This window comes from Meleagris gallopavo, chromosome 2 (assembly GCF_000146605.3).
Source record: "Meleagris gallopavo isolate NT-WF06-2002-E0010 breed Aviagen turkey brand Nicholas breeding stock chromosome 2, Turkey_5.1, whole genome shotgun sequence".
Lineage (NCBI taxonomy): Eukaryota > Metazoa > Chordata > Aves > Galliformes > Phasianidae > Meleagris > Meleagris gallopavo.
Genome location: NC_015012.2, coordinates 49,216,394 through 49,228,397, shown reverse-complemented (window position 1 = coordinate 49,228,397; position 12,004 = coordinate 49,216,394). Strand labels below are relative to the sequence as shown.

Genomic DNA, 12,004 nt, shown 5'->3' with positions numbered 1-12,004 from the left:
TCCCTCAACCTGACGGTCACACCCTTTTTAAAGCACTCCAGGATATCACTGGCCTTCTTGGCCATAAGGGCACACTGCTGGCTCATAGCCAACCTGCTGTCCACCAGGATACCCAGGTTCCTTTCTGCAGAGTCCTCTTCAGCGGATCAGTCCCTAACCTGTACTGATGCACGTGATTACTCCTCCCCTGGTGCACCCCTGATGCAAGACTCTATACTTGCCCTTGTTGAACCTCTCTGCCCAACTCTCCAGTCTGTCCAGGTCTTGTTGAATGGCCACACAGCCTCCTGGTACATCAGCTACTCCTCACAGCTTTGTGTCATCAGCAAACTTGCTGAGGGTGGACTCTATCCCACCATCCAGATCACTGATGAAGATACTGAACATGATCAGATCCAATACTGATCCCTGGGGAACACTGCTAGTTACAGACCTCCAACCAGACTGCACCACTGATTGCAATTCTCTGAGATCTGCCAGTCAGCCAGTTCTCTTCTTGCTCAGTTTCCTCTAAGTGTTGTTGGGCTGGTGTTTGTTCTCCCCTTAAGCTTTGTCCCGGACTGATTCAGCCTGATCCCTCAGAGGTTATGGCTGGAGCACTTGCCCAATTTGGTGGTCCTCCACTAAACTCACCCCAGCTTGCTAGTGTCTTTCTTGTGCAGGTGGGGGGCCAAAACTGGATGCAACACTCCAGATGTGTGTTTAGTGACTGCTGAATAAAGGTGGGTTGACCATTTCCATTAATCCTTTGTTCATATACCTCAGGTTCATTACAAGAGATGCTATGTAGGACAAGATCCCTGAGAGTAAATTTCTGCAGGCTTATCGCTAACAAGACCACTTGCTACTTACCAACAGGTAAATTAATTTGCTACTCGAGCCCAGTTATGCAAATAATTGTTCTACCTATCTGGATGTCCACCTAAAGAGATTATAATATATTCAGTAGAACGCAAAACATTGTGCAAGAGGATGTCAAATACTGTGTTAAAGTCAGAGTAATTGTATTCACTATTCTCCTCTCATCCTCAAAAGCAGTCAATCCATCATCAGAGGAAACCAGGTCAGTCAGGCGTGATTAGCCCTTGGTAAATCAATGCTGGCTGTTTCCAATCATTTTGTCTCTTGCACACCCAGAACTGTCTTCCAGAAGTACTAGCTCCACAGAGCTAAGCGAGGCTAACCAGTTTGTAGTTATCTTGGGTGATCTTTTGAAGGATGCAACTTTTCCAGTTGTTAGGGACCTCCTCTAATCTCTATTTTTCTTTTTTTTTTAAATACCTTCTAGAAGGTACAATTCTTGCTTAGCACTAAAGAGAAACTCTGATTATGTTATATAAAGTAGCTTTCAACTATTCTGAAAACCAAAAAGGTGCATCACTTCTTCAGTTCATTCTTTCCAAATGTAGGTAAACAAGAGACAATTGGTCACAAACTGGATTACAGAAGGTTCTGTCTAAACATCATGAAGCACTTCTGTACAGTGTAGGCAGCAGAGCAACCGGTACAGGTTGCCCCAAGAGGCTGTGCAGTTGCCTCTTTGGAGATCTTCAAAATCTGTCTGGATGTGGTCCTGGACACTCTGATCCCCTGCTTGAGCAGGGGATGGACCAGAAGACCTCCCGAAATCCCTTTGGACCTTAACCATTCTCTAATTCTGTGATGCTAGATAGGAGTGATCAACTTTGACCATTTGCTGCCTGATACACATCAAATTTCTTACAGTCCTTCTGTCTTTGTAAGACAGATCTGAGACAATAGATTTTTGTGTCTCCTTGCTCTAGATAACTCACTATACATTTTGTATCTCCCATGACATATTTTAATTGATCAATTTATTTACCTTCTTTCCAGTCTCTTTATGAAGGACTCTGTTCAAGTAGGCTTTTTCAGAAGTCAATGTATGTATATTAACTGGTTCTTATTCATTTTCTTTTAACACAGAATTATCAACACACAATTTTCACATACTGAAGTTCTATTTGCTGTTATAACAAGGTTGATTTGTAATTCCTGTTGTTGTAAGTATATTTGTTAATAACTTACTTTCTTACAAAGACTAGAGCCCCGGAGATTAAGCAACTATATGACCTATACTCAAAAGCTGTTAACAATCTAGCATTGCTGTTCACTGTACAAGTGTCAAAACAAAAAAAAGTATCAGAAAGGTATCTCTAACAGTATTTTCACCTACTACTTTTTTTAATCTGTGAGAAGTTTTTGGTTTTTTTTTTTTTTAGTTCATAGTACTGATATAGTACTATGAAGCAATGTTAACTACTACTACTACACCTACAGCAATTGCCAGCATGGTTATTGATCCCTGGCATTCAACCCTATTCATTTTTTATCTTCTTTTTTTTTAATCTAAGTATATTTAAGAGACACGTATACAGCAGCACACACAACTTTCTCCACTTCAAGGTTTTGTTTGTTTCTACATTTTGATATCCTTTAAAAAATGTCCCATGACTAGCTTTAACTAAAATTATTATTCCTTAACTCACCCTCACTTTGTGGGTGAGAAGGTTTCTTGGCCTTCATAATGCAAAAAAATAACAAGCACAATCTCCTTTTACTCTTCTTGGAAAACTAGGTATTTAAATTTTTATGTGTTTCTCTTTCACTGCTCTGTAAGAAATCATTTCATGCATTAGATAATAAATACAGGTAGGGAAGAACACAAAACATGCCCAATTCTCCTCACCACTGTGCTTCAAAGAGTTAAGAAAAACACAGAACAATGTCTTAACTTTTTAAAATCAAATTCATCTTCATATAAATGCCATTTAGCCTTAAACTCATTCAAGCTATGTATATGAATTTATACTACTCTCCCCAGACATTTTTTTTAATTTTCAAGATAGAGCACTATCACATATTTATGTATTTTTAATACCTCTAAAGCTATACAGTGAAATCCAACAGATGGCTTTCTTACTTATATGTATTTTAACAATAAAAATTTCTATTATTCTACTTCTACCTTATTAAAAGAGACACTCTGTTCCAACGGGTTAAGTGTATTGGCAGCAGCAGCTGCAGCTGTAAGTTGTGCAGTTAGGGCCTGTAACTGAACGACAAGACCAGCATCCAGGGCTTGAAGTAGTGAAGGCTGAGGTTTCTGCTGCTGTATCTGCAGCGTCTGTATCAACTGCTGAAGCTAGAAGAGAAAAGACAACAGCTACATTAAACAAGATGTATTTTTAAAAACAGCCTTTTCCTCTTCCAACTAGGAAAAAACCTCATGAATGTAGTATTGTCTAACCTATGACTATTAATTTATCTTAATCCGTTTTCATTTATGGCAAATTATGTTCCCACTTACAGGCCAATTTGTTTTCAGTGGCTGAAAAGACATGCAGATGCTTCTTCCTCCTAACTTGCTCTGACAGGTTGCATGATGACCAGTCACCACTCAGGATTTCCTGTTTTCTAGGTTTCCCTCTCTTCTGCTTCTCCAGTTTGATTCCTTCTGACCTGAAAAAAATCTGTTAGCCTACTTCAGCTTCCTGAGGACCCATCTATATTAGGAAAATTTGTATTCTGTAATATCACTTGCATAGAGCAAATAACTGCACTGTTGCTAGATGCACTTTAAGCCTATATTAAGAATTTCTGCTTGTATCTTTCTGTAAGTCATGAGGAAAATCTCATGCTGAAAACTCAAGACTGCAATTAAGAATGCAACTGCCATGCTACGTGAACCAAATCACGAGAAGCAAATTAACCAAAAATTAGCAATATAACTTAACTTTCTGCACTGGCATTATGTATAGCTCTATCTTCGGATAAAATGCTCCTATAGCAGTTAATGCAATGCAGAACCACAAGCTGCAGCTCCGGAACAACAGCTGCCCAGTAATAACCCCAAACTCCTCCATCCAATATGGCAAAGAGCAGTACAACCAAGGGCTGAATCTGCTCTTCTACAAATTAAAAAAAAAAAGCATTGGTAAAGAATTTTTATTTTTTGTTTGTTTGTTTTTAAAGAACCACATTCTGCAATCCAGAAGAGAACTGGATCATACTGGAAAAAATACTACGATCATCAGAGGAGGAACACTCAGAACTGTAGTGAATGTTCCGGAGTGGACCCAAAGATTTTATCAGAGTTTATTAGGATACCCTATGAGTTGTCTCCTTCAAATCTAGAGAAGGAAAACAAAGTAAAATAATGTATCTGCCATAAAGGCTTTTTAGAACTAATGTACCAAAAAGAATATCCGATTGTCTACAGTGTGTCATGTTTCCCCTGTCCCAACTTACTATGATTTTTTTTTTTTAAAGCAGTTGTTCATTAAGGAAATGAAAGGCTAACTTCATCATGCACAGATCTGTTCATCTGTTGAACAGAGATGCATCCATTAAACTATACAAATATATCTTAATGAAAAAGGAAAAGGTATAATCTTTAAGGAAAGAAGTCCTCATGAAGTATCTCAAAATTAGAAAAAGTCTTTTAATCTTCCACATGGTAGACCCTTACAGTCTAATCTTTGGTTATCCCTGGAAAAGGGTTGAGCAAATCCAGGTAGTTCAAACTCTGCTGATATAAATGCCCAGTTATCTTTAAGTTCTTGTTCCACCTGCTCATGGGGTTCAACAGTAAGATATTAAGACTTCAATTGCTCCCTTTTTACTAGGGTTGACTAGAAACTCTGTAAGTTCATTATATCATCTTCACCATAACGCATCAGAAATGCTCCATCTATTTCAAGATTGTTTTGAGGTCACCTTCTGATAACATGAAATAACTTCCTTAAGTACAGAATCCTCTGGAAATGCTTCAGTTACTGTTTTACTTTACTAAGAGTTTCACTAACTACAGCAATAGATAAAGCTGAAAAGCTTCCCACCTCCTTCTTGGTTGTTCCACAAAAGATGGGCAAATATGGCACGTCCACCCTGTACACTGCTCTGAGTAGGAAGGAATCAAACTGAAGAAGCAAAGATGGAAGCTTTTGAGTGGGAAAATCCTGAGTGGTCACCATTCTAGCTGCATATTCTTGCTGTTCACACCTTTGTTACTCTGTTCTCTCCTATATTTACTCTTATTTTATCTACATGCATTCTCACCCACAAAACACTATCCTGGAATGAAATCAAGGATTTTGGAGCTTTGGGGGATGAGTGGAGTGACTCGGAGAACACGAAGAAGAGATGGACAGAGGATGGAAACATTTTTACAGAAAGCTGACTGTCTGCGCTCAGCTTCAGGCTACAAGGGCAAGCAGTTCATCACATGTTGTGCTTCAAGCCACATCAATGAGTTAAGCATTTAGAAACTGAACACAAAGCCAGTCACTTCTAAACAGAGATTTTTTTGAATGCTGCAAAAATAAAAACATACTTAGCTGTCTGAAATATAAAGAATCACTTTCAGAATGAGAACATTTCCACTATATAATTCTGTGCAATGTTTACCTTCTTCAGAGCATCCAGCAGAGAAATATGCTTAAACCGGCATTCTATTTCATACTTGTATTCATGAAAACTTAATGCTGCTTTGGATTTAGTCATTTGCAATACTAAATATAAAAGAAATTGTATGTATTATAGCCCACCTTATCTGAAATCACATTCTGGGATATTTTTAAGGAACAAAGAATGCTGGTTATATAAGGTAACAGGAAATTTTGGTTTACCTGGAACTTACTTGTGACGAATAACCTCATGGGATAGTTAATATGAATACTGGACAAAAAACAGGACATGAGATTTCCATGAAAGCTGCATTCCTTCAACAACACCTTAAAGACACAGAGTATCAAACAGTGTACAGTGTAACTGCCTACAGAATATTCACCTGTTGGCCTTGGGGACTCTGTAAAATCTGGGCAACAGCAGCAAGCGTATCTGTATTAGCAATCTGAGATACCCAAGGATCCGGTAAACTTTGCACCACATTGGCTGGAGTAACTGGAGTCACAGGTGTTCCTAAAAGAAAAAAAATCCAATCAAAATATTTTAACACATAGACTTAGAAAGTGTTGGGGGAGAGGGGAAACTGCTGCAAAAGAAATGATAAATCAAATATTCTTGTTTATTTTCTAGTGCAATGACTTCTGGACTGCAAGAAATCAAATTATAAAGCAACTCTAACCTTCCTAGGACACTAAAACCAGTTACTGAGAACTAGGAAACACTTCATTAACATGAACAGAACTATTTTTCTGACACACATACAGAACACAAAGAAATAAAACAGATTCACATCAGCAGTTTTCAAATAGCAGCTTTGCTGTGTAAGTGTAGTTCACAGCTCTTTCCAGTACTGACCTAAGCGAACCACTAACAATAGCACTGATGAATGTAAAATACAAGAAGAAGGTCAAGAAACTCAATTCAGTTACACACAGTAATCTAAACCACACAGTGGAAGCAATATCTACCAAATGGTAATAGTAATCAATCCAGAAATATCAATTAATTCAAAATTTACTGGGCTTACACTTTATACTTCCAGCCCGCAGCAATTGGATTCTTTAAGATTGCCCATTTAATCAGTCTTTTTTTTTTCCTCCTAATATTTCTTTGAGAGGAACTTTGTGATCATCTGATCGTTGGTTTCCTGCCTAAATCCAGAATCTCTCTTCATCCCTGCAAATACCCTTTGAGCTTTTAGCTCGAAAATAGAGATATGCTGATGAATATGTGAAAACATAACGGATTATCACTTAAACAGGAAATTTGCATCAAAATAAAAAAAAAGACATTACAGCAAAGCTGTGATTTCAACATTTTAAAGTGATGAAATGAAAATAAAAAACACTGAGGTAGAAGATGCGTTATATCACAGAATAGGAATTTCTGCATATTTATAGACACCGTTGAAAAATAAGATCATCTACCTTCCTGATTTTCAGCAAAGGATCAGCAAAAGGTGAGTAATAAAATCAGGTCCATATGTGCTAAAAATAATTTTATAAATAAAATTTCCCATACATCCCAATCTTCAAGGAAAAATTCACCACAAAATGAAAAATGTTGAAAAGCCAGCTCCCTAGCATCTACTCACATAAGTAAGACCACCAAGGCATATATAAAAATGTGTGTTAGGTAACTTTAGATGTACTCCGTAAGCAGCATTTTGCCCACTTGGTTCTTACTCCAAACTAGGGAGAGAAGGAGGTATGTTAGTAGATGCAGCTTGTTTTATTGATGCGGGGTCTTCAGTTCAAAATCATTGCCTGTTGATCAGCAAAAGTAAAAGATCCCCGTCTGACATTGTCTAATCAGCATGTTCAGTACTAAAGATAGCAAAAAGATACCGATGGGTTCTCTTTTCAATGGTCAAGTACCTTCTTTTTTGCCTTTAAGGTGTAAAAGTACGTGTTACTGCACTGTTATTCAATATGAAATTATTTAAGACACATAGTTGGAAAGTAAGCATAATGGGCTTTGTTTTAGTTTTGCTATTTTCCTAATATGAATGCTGGCTATAATACATTCCTTTCTGGATTTCATTGGATTTATCAAAAGGAAACCAGTGAGATGTTTTTTTTTGGGGGGGGGGGTAGGGGTTTCCAGCACTTTAACAGCCAAGGAACCAAAGCTGACAGAAGGGTTTCGATAGAATGTAATTAATTCAATTTTAATCTGGTGTTGTTTACCTGGTGTATTGTTGCTCATAGCAGCAGTAGTGCTGGGCAAGACGGGGGTCACAACTGGTGGAGGAATTCCTGCTGCCATATCCAAGAGAGGCTGAATAATTTCACTCTTGAACACGTTATTTTTCTGCCATAAGTTTAGCACTCTGACAATTTTACTCTAAAATGATAAAAAGGATAAAAGAAGATCTTTGTCATGATTACATTTCTTGTTATCATGAATTATTGAAGTTTTAACCAGCAATTCCAATCTGCTTAGACTGAAGCACCTTTGGGTTTACAAAACGGTACGAACCTTAGAAATAGTTACATCAAAGATGTCTAACCCAGGAATCTGTGCTGACATATACAGGCTGTACATAACACACACAAAATATACAACCTTCAGTAAAAAAATAATTAATTTACAGTTACTAAGTAGCCTAATTATAAGCATCTTCCCCCATCCCTGCGCTCAGAAAACCAAAATTAAAGAAATACATATAAATGTGTGAGGAGAAGCCCTCAATAAGGTCCACTCTAGTAAGCAAAATACAAGATCAACATCTTTATTCTTTAAAGGAAACACACTAAAATTGCTTTGATTAGAACAAGTTATACTAAATGTTTTACCTTGTCATCCCCAGGACAACGATACAAGTTCTGAAAAGTGCTGATGATGTTATTGCTGAATCTTGGAGCAAATACATCCTTCTCTTGCCCAAACTGATGCCGGGACTGCCTCACAATCGAGTCAATGACATACAGACCAGGCACCTTGTATTCTGGTTTGCACTACAAATAACAGTAATTTATAATATTCATACATCAAAAATAACACAAATCATTACCGGCAGACTAAACAGAAACAGCTCCATCTAATTTTTCAAAATGTTCACTATTCAATAAATTTTACTGAAGTACAAAACTATTTCAAACAGAAACACCTAGCCCTTAATGTTCAATCTGTCACAGTTATATATACTCTACAAATATGCATATAGCTTGAATTTCATTTGCTACCACTAACAAAATCAAAAACCTCTTTAGAGTCTAGCTAGTAAAAATCACCACATGAACAACAAATCTTTTTTAAAGACACATTATTTTAAAAGATGTAGAGCAGCATAAAGCGCAAACAAAAATGCCACGTTTCACACTAGACGAAAGTTAAACTTAAGTGGTCATCTTTAATTTTAAAAACTGTGCTGAAAACCTGGTAGAAAAGCAAAAGCAACCATCACTCATTAGATCACTTTCAATTATTTTGCTGGAAGATGTTCATAGGCCTCTATTAATACTAAATGAACACACACAGAAGTAGTTCCAACACAGTATCTGCAGTCATTGAAATCAAAGTGTTACATAAATACAAAATGAGGACAATGTATTTGTTTTTCAGCATCAGTTATCATCTACTGATTACTAACAGAAATTGAAATACACTATTGTGGGGTAAAAACAGAAATTCATTTGTATACCTAAGACTCAACTGTAGTGAATAATCTCTACAGCACTGAAAGCTCTTCTCTGTGATAATGTAGAATATCTGTTACTGACTTACCTTTTGAATGAATTTCTCAACACTCTGCACAACATGCTTGTAGAACTAGAAAACAAAGATAGGATTTCAATAGAGGAGAAAATTCTATGATGCATATACTTGTCATATACAAGTCATGCAGCATTGACAATAAAACAACAATCAGAAACTTCAGTTGATCAACCAGCAACACAACATCCATAGCTAAATATGCTACCTTCCTCATAACATTTAACAGCATCCGGAAAAGCTAATTGCTCTTATTCTTTTTTAGAAGCATGTCCTTATCTAGTAAGTGAAGGTAACTGCTCCTTGAGAATTATACTGTTTTTTCAACACACTTAACTGCAGATGATAGCACAACATTACTAAGAATAGCTTTTCTATTTTGTTTTCCAAATGTTAACTTTAATAATCTAAATACACGATATACAAATAGAAAAACCTTTAAAACATTTACTGATTACTTATCCTTCAGTCCTGTTGGTTTCTTTTGTGTTCTTTGTTTTTTTTCTGTTACTGGTTGTTGGTTTTTTTTTAATTTCACATATAATTGCAATAGCTCCACATCATCTTAATAAATGCTCTACAAAATTAAACCTTGTTACTGAAATGATAAGCATAAAGCTTGATCGATACTTCCCAATATCCCCTAAGATGCACCAAAACACTCATCTCAAAGGGAGTCAGAAAATGCAGCAGTTACTTTATATCCTCTTTTGCCTTGACTGTAGCAAGCAGTGGTAACAAAAAAGTAACAATTGCATTTCTAGAATACAATACACTCTGCATACTGCCCGTAGTTCTAAGAACTACAGAAGTGTCAATTTCTATGTGATAAAACACATCACGGAATCACAGAACGGCCAGGGTTGGAAGGGACCTCAAGGCTCATGAATCTCCAACCCCCCTGCCACATGCAGGGCCACAAACCTGCCCTTTTGATGCCAGACCAAATACCAGACATCACTCCCACTCACTGAACTTACATTCATTTCTTGGTATACTACTATTGTATTAAATATCCCAAGGCTGGAAGTTCAGGTACCGAAATGATAACTACAAGATAATATTGGAAAAACTGGAAAATTACAACTTTTAAAACTTTAGCAGGTTAATGTCTTTGAGGTCCAGTTTATTAAAGGGTGAAAATACATAATGAAAATCTTGAAAGAGATATAACATTATCCATTTCAAGGTTTCCGAGATTCTGGTATCATTTAGCAGAGTTGTTAGGATAGTATGGTTAGGTTGCAGTTGGACTTGACGATCTTTAAGTTCTTTTCCAACCTGAGCAATTCTATGATTCTATGATTTACTATTAGTTTGGGTAAAGTTCAGTACAGATTTTCATAACACTGCAACAACACATGCACTCTAATTTATGTAGACTTCTCTTATTTAATAAGCATAATAAACTCCATTCTTCTATCATCAATTTGCTCTGAGTTACGCAGAACTCCAATGCAGATGTCACCAAATGAAAATGTATCCACTTTCCCTGCAGAGGCACACAGACATAAAGACCACGTCATGTCTTTTTTGCTTTTATTCTGTGCTTTTTATTCAACTCTCCAGCTTTCACCAAGTGTTTGTTTTAATGCTTAGTACTGTGTACTCTTTCCACCATTATTTTTCAGCCCTGTTTTCTGTTACTTTGCTGCTACTTGGCACAAATTCTACTTTGTGGCAAGATTAGTCTTTAGTTAGGGTTCCTGGGAACCCTTATGATCACACTTGATCATAATTTGGCAACTGTGCACACGATAAAGGGGAAACAATTGCTGTTCTATAAGCTATTCAGATATTTTGTGAGAGGTAAGAAATAGAAAGGAAATTACAAGTAGTAAGTCAGTTCCTTACCTTTATAGCCTTGATTGCTGCCTTGGTGATCTGTGTCATTTTAGCTTTAGAAATGGGTGGCTTGTAATCGTTCAGCGAGTACAACTGCAGAAAAAAACAACAATGAAGTGATCAGAAATACATTCTACAATTCTAAAAAAGTATAAAAACACAGCATCTTTTCATAAAGAAATATCACTTTTGATATTCATCTAATTTTACATATATATCAGATCAGAAAAGAAATCCTCATTTAAAAAAAAAAATAAAAGGCCCAATGAAATACAATCTAACAATCAAAAAGCTTAAAAGACAGCAGATTCTTCCTTGCAATGGCCAATGCACACCTAGTGTTATTAGCATTAAATACAGCAGACATCCATAGGTGAAGTTACAAAGGAAACATACAATATGCAAATGTGACAGCTCTCATTATGATTTCCTTTCTAGCGCAAAAAAAATAATAGTGCACTTGATGACCCTCATGAAAACGTACAGATACTTAACCAAATGCTTATTACATGCATCATTGCTTGCCTGCTGAATCTTATTTATTTTCCATAAAACAAAAACTTTCAGCCCAGTGAGAATGAACACGTAGCCTTTTTGCCACTTAACACAGCAGACTGGAAAAAATTATAGACTTTATTCACCATTTTAACTCAAAGATAGATACTAATTATTAAAAACATTTAAGCAAATTCCATCTGAGTTCTCAATTTTAAAACAGCTTTGTAACTTCATATCTAAGCACCAAAGCAAAGTACACAAGCTGTTTCGCAACATTTTTTTTTCCCCTAACGATGCAGTAATAGCCTTATTCTTTTTTGCTTGTACATCTACTGCCAGAAGCAATTCAGTATGACACTTATTCATCAGAAATTTGCTATATACTGAGAACTGTACAGGAACTAACTTCATAGCTCTAACTAAGAGGTGGCAATTAGAAGCAAACTCCTTCCTTCACATTGAGTCAGGAATCCAACATCTGAGGCTATTTACTTGCTGTGAAAACCTCTGATTATTC

At 36.5% G+C, this 12,004-nt stretch overlaps 1 protein-coding gene across 7 annotated transcripts in view; it reads right to left on the bottom strand.

The window, feature by feature from the left end:
* Positions 1 to 11,082, bottom strand: part of SCAF8 (SR-related CTD associated factor 8) — a 61,688-nt gene extending 50,606 nt beyond the window's left edge. For 6 of the 7 annotated variants that reach the window (XR_004158902.1, XR_004158903.1, XR_004158904.1 and 3 more), the window contains exons 1-6: positions 10,999 to 11,082; positions 9,157 to 9,201; positions 8,226 to 8,387; positions 7,617 to 7,773; positions 5,810 to 5,940; positions 2,987 to 3,163 (exon numbers count right to left, since the gene is read on the bottom strand). Coding sequence is in view for 4 of the 7 variants with exons in the window: in XM_031552466.1 (XP_031408326.1) it covers positions 2,987 to 3,163; positions 5,810 to 5,940; positions 7,617 to 7,773; positions 8,226 to 8,387; positions 9,157 to 9,201; positions 10,999 to 11,037 (711 nt within the window). In the remaining 3 variants the exon portion in view is untranslated. Of the gene's footprint in view, positions 1 to 2,986; positions 3,164 to 3,328; positions 3,458 to 5,809; positions 5,941 to 7,616; positions 7,774 to 8,225; positions 8,388 to 9,156; positions 9,202 to 10,998 lie in introns of those variants that run through there. The other variant, XM_010707225.3, reaches the window with a different exon arrangement.
* Between the last annotated feature and the right edge of the window lie 922 nt (positions 11,083 to 12,004).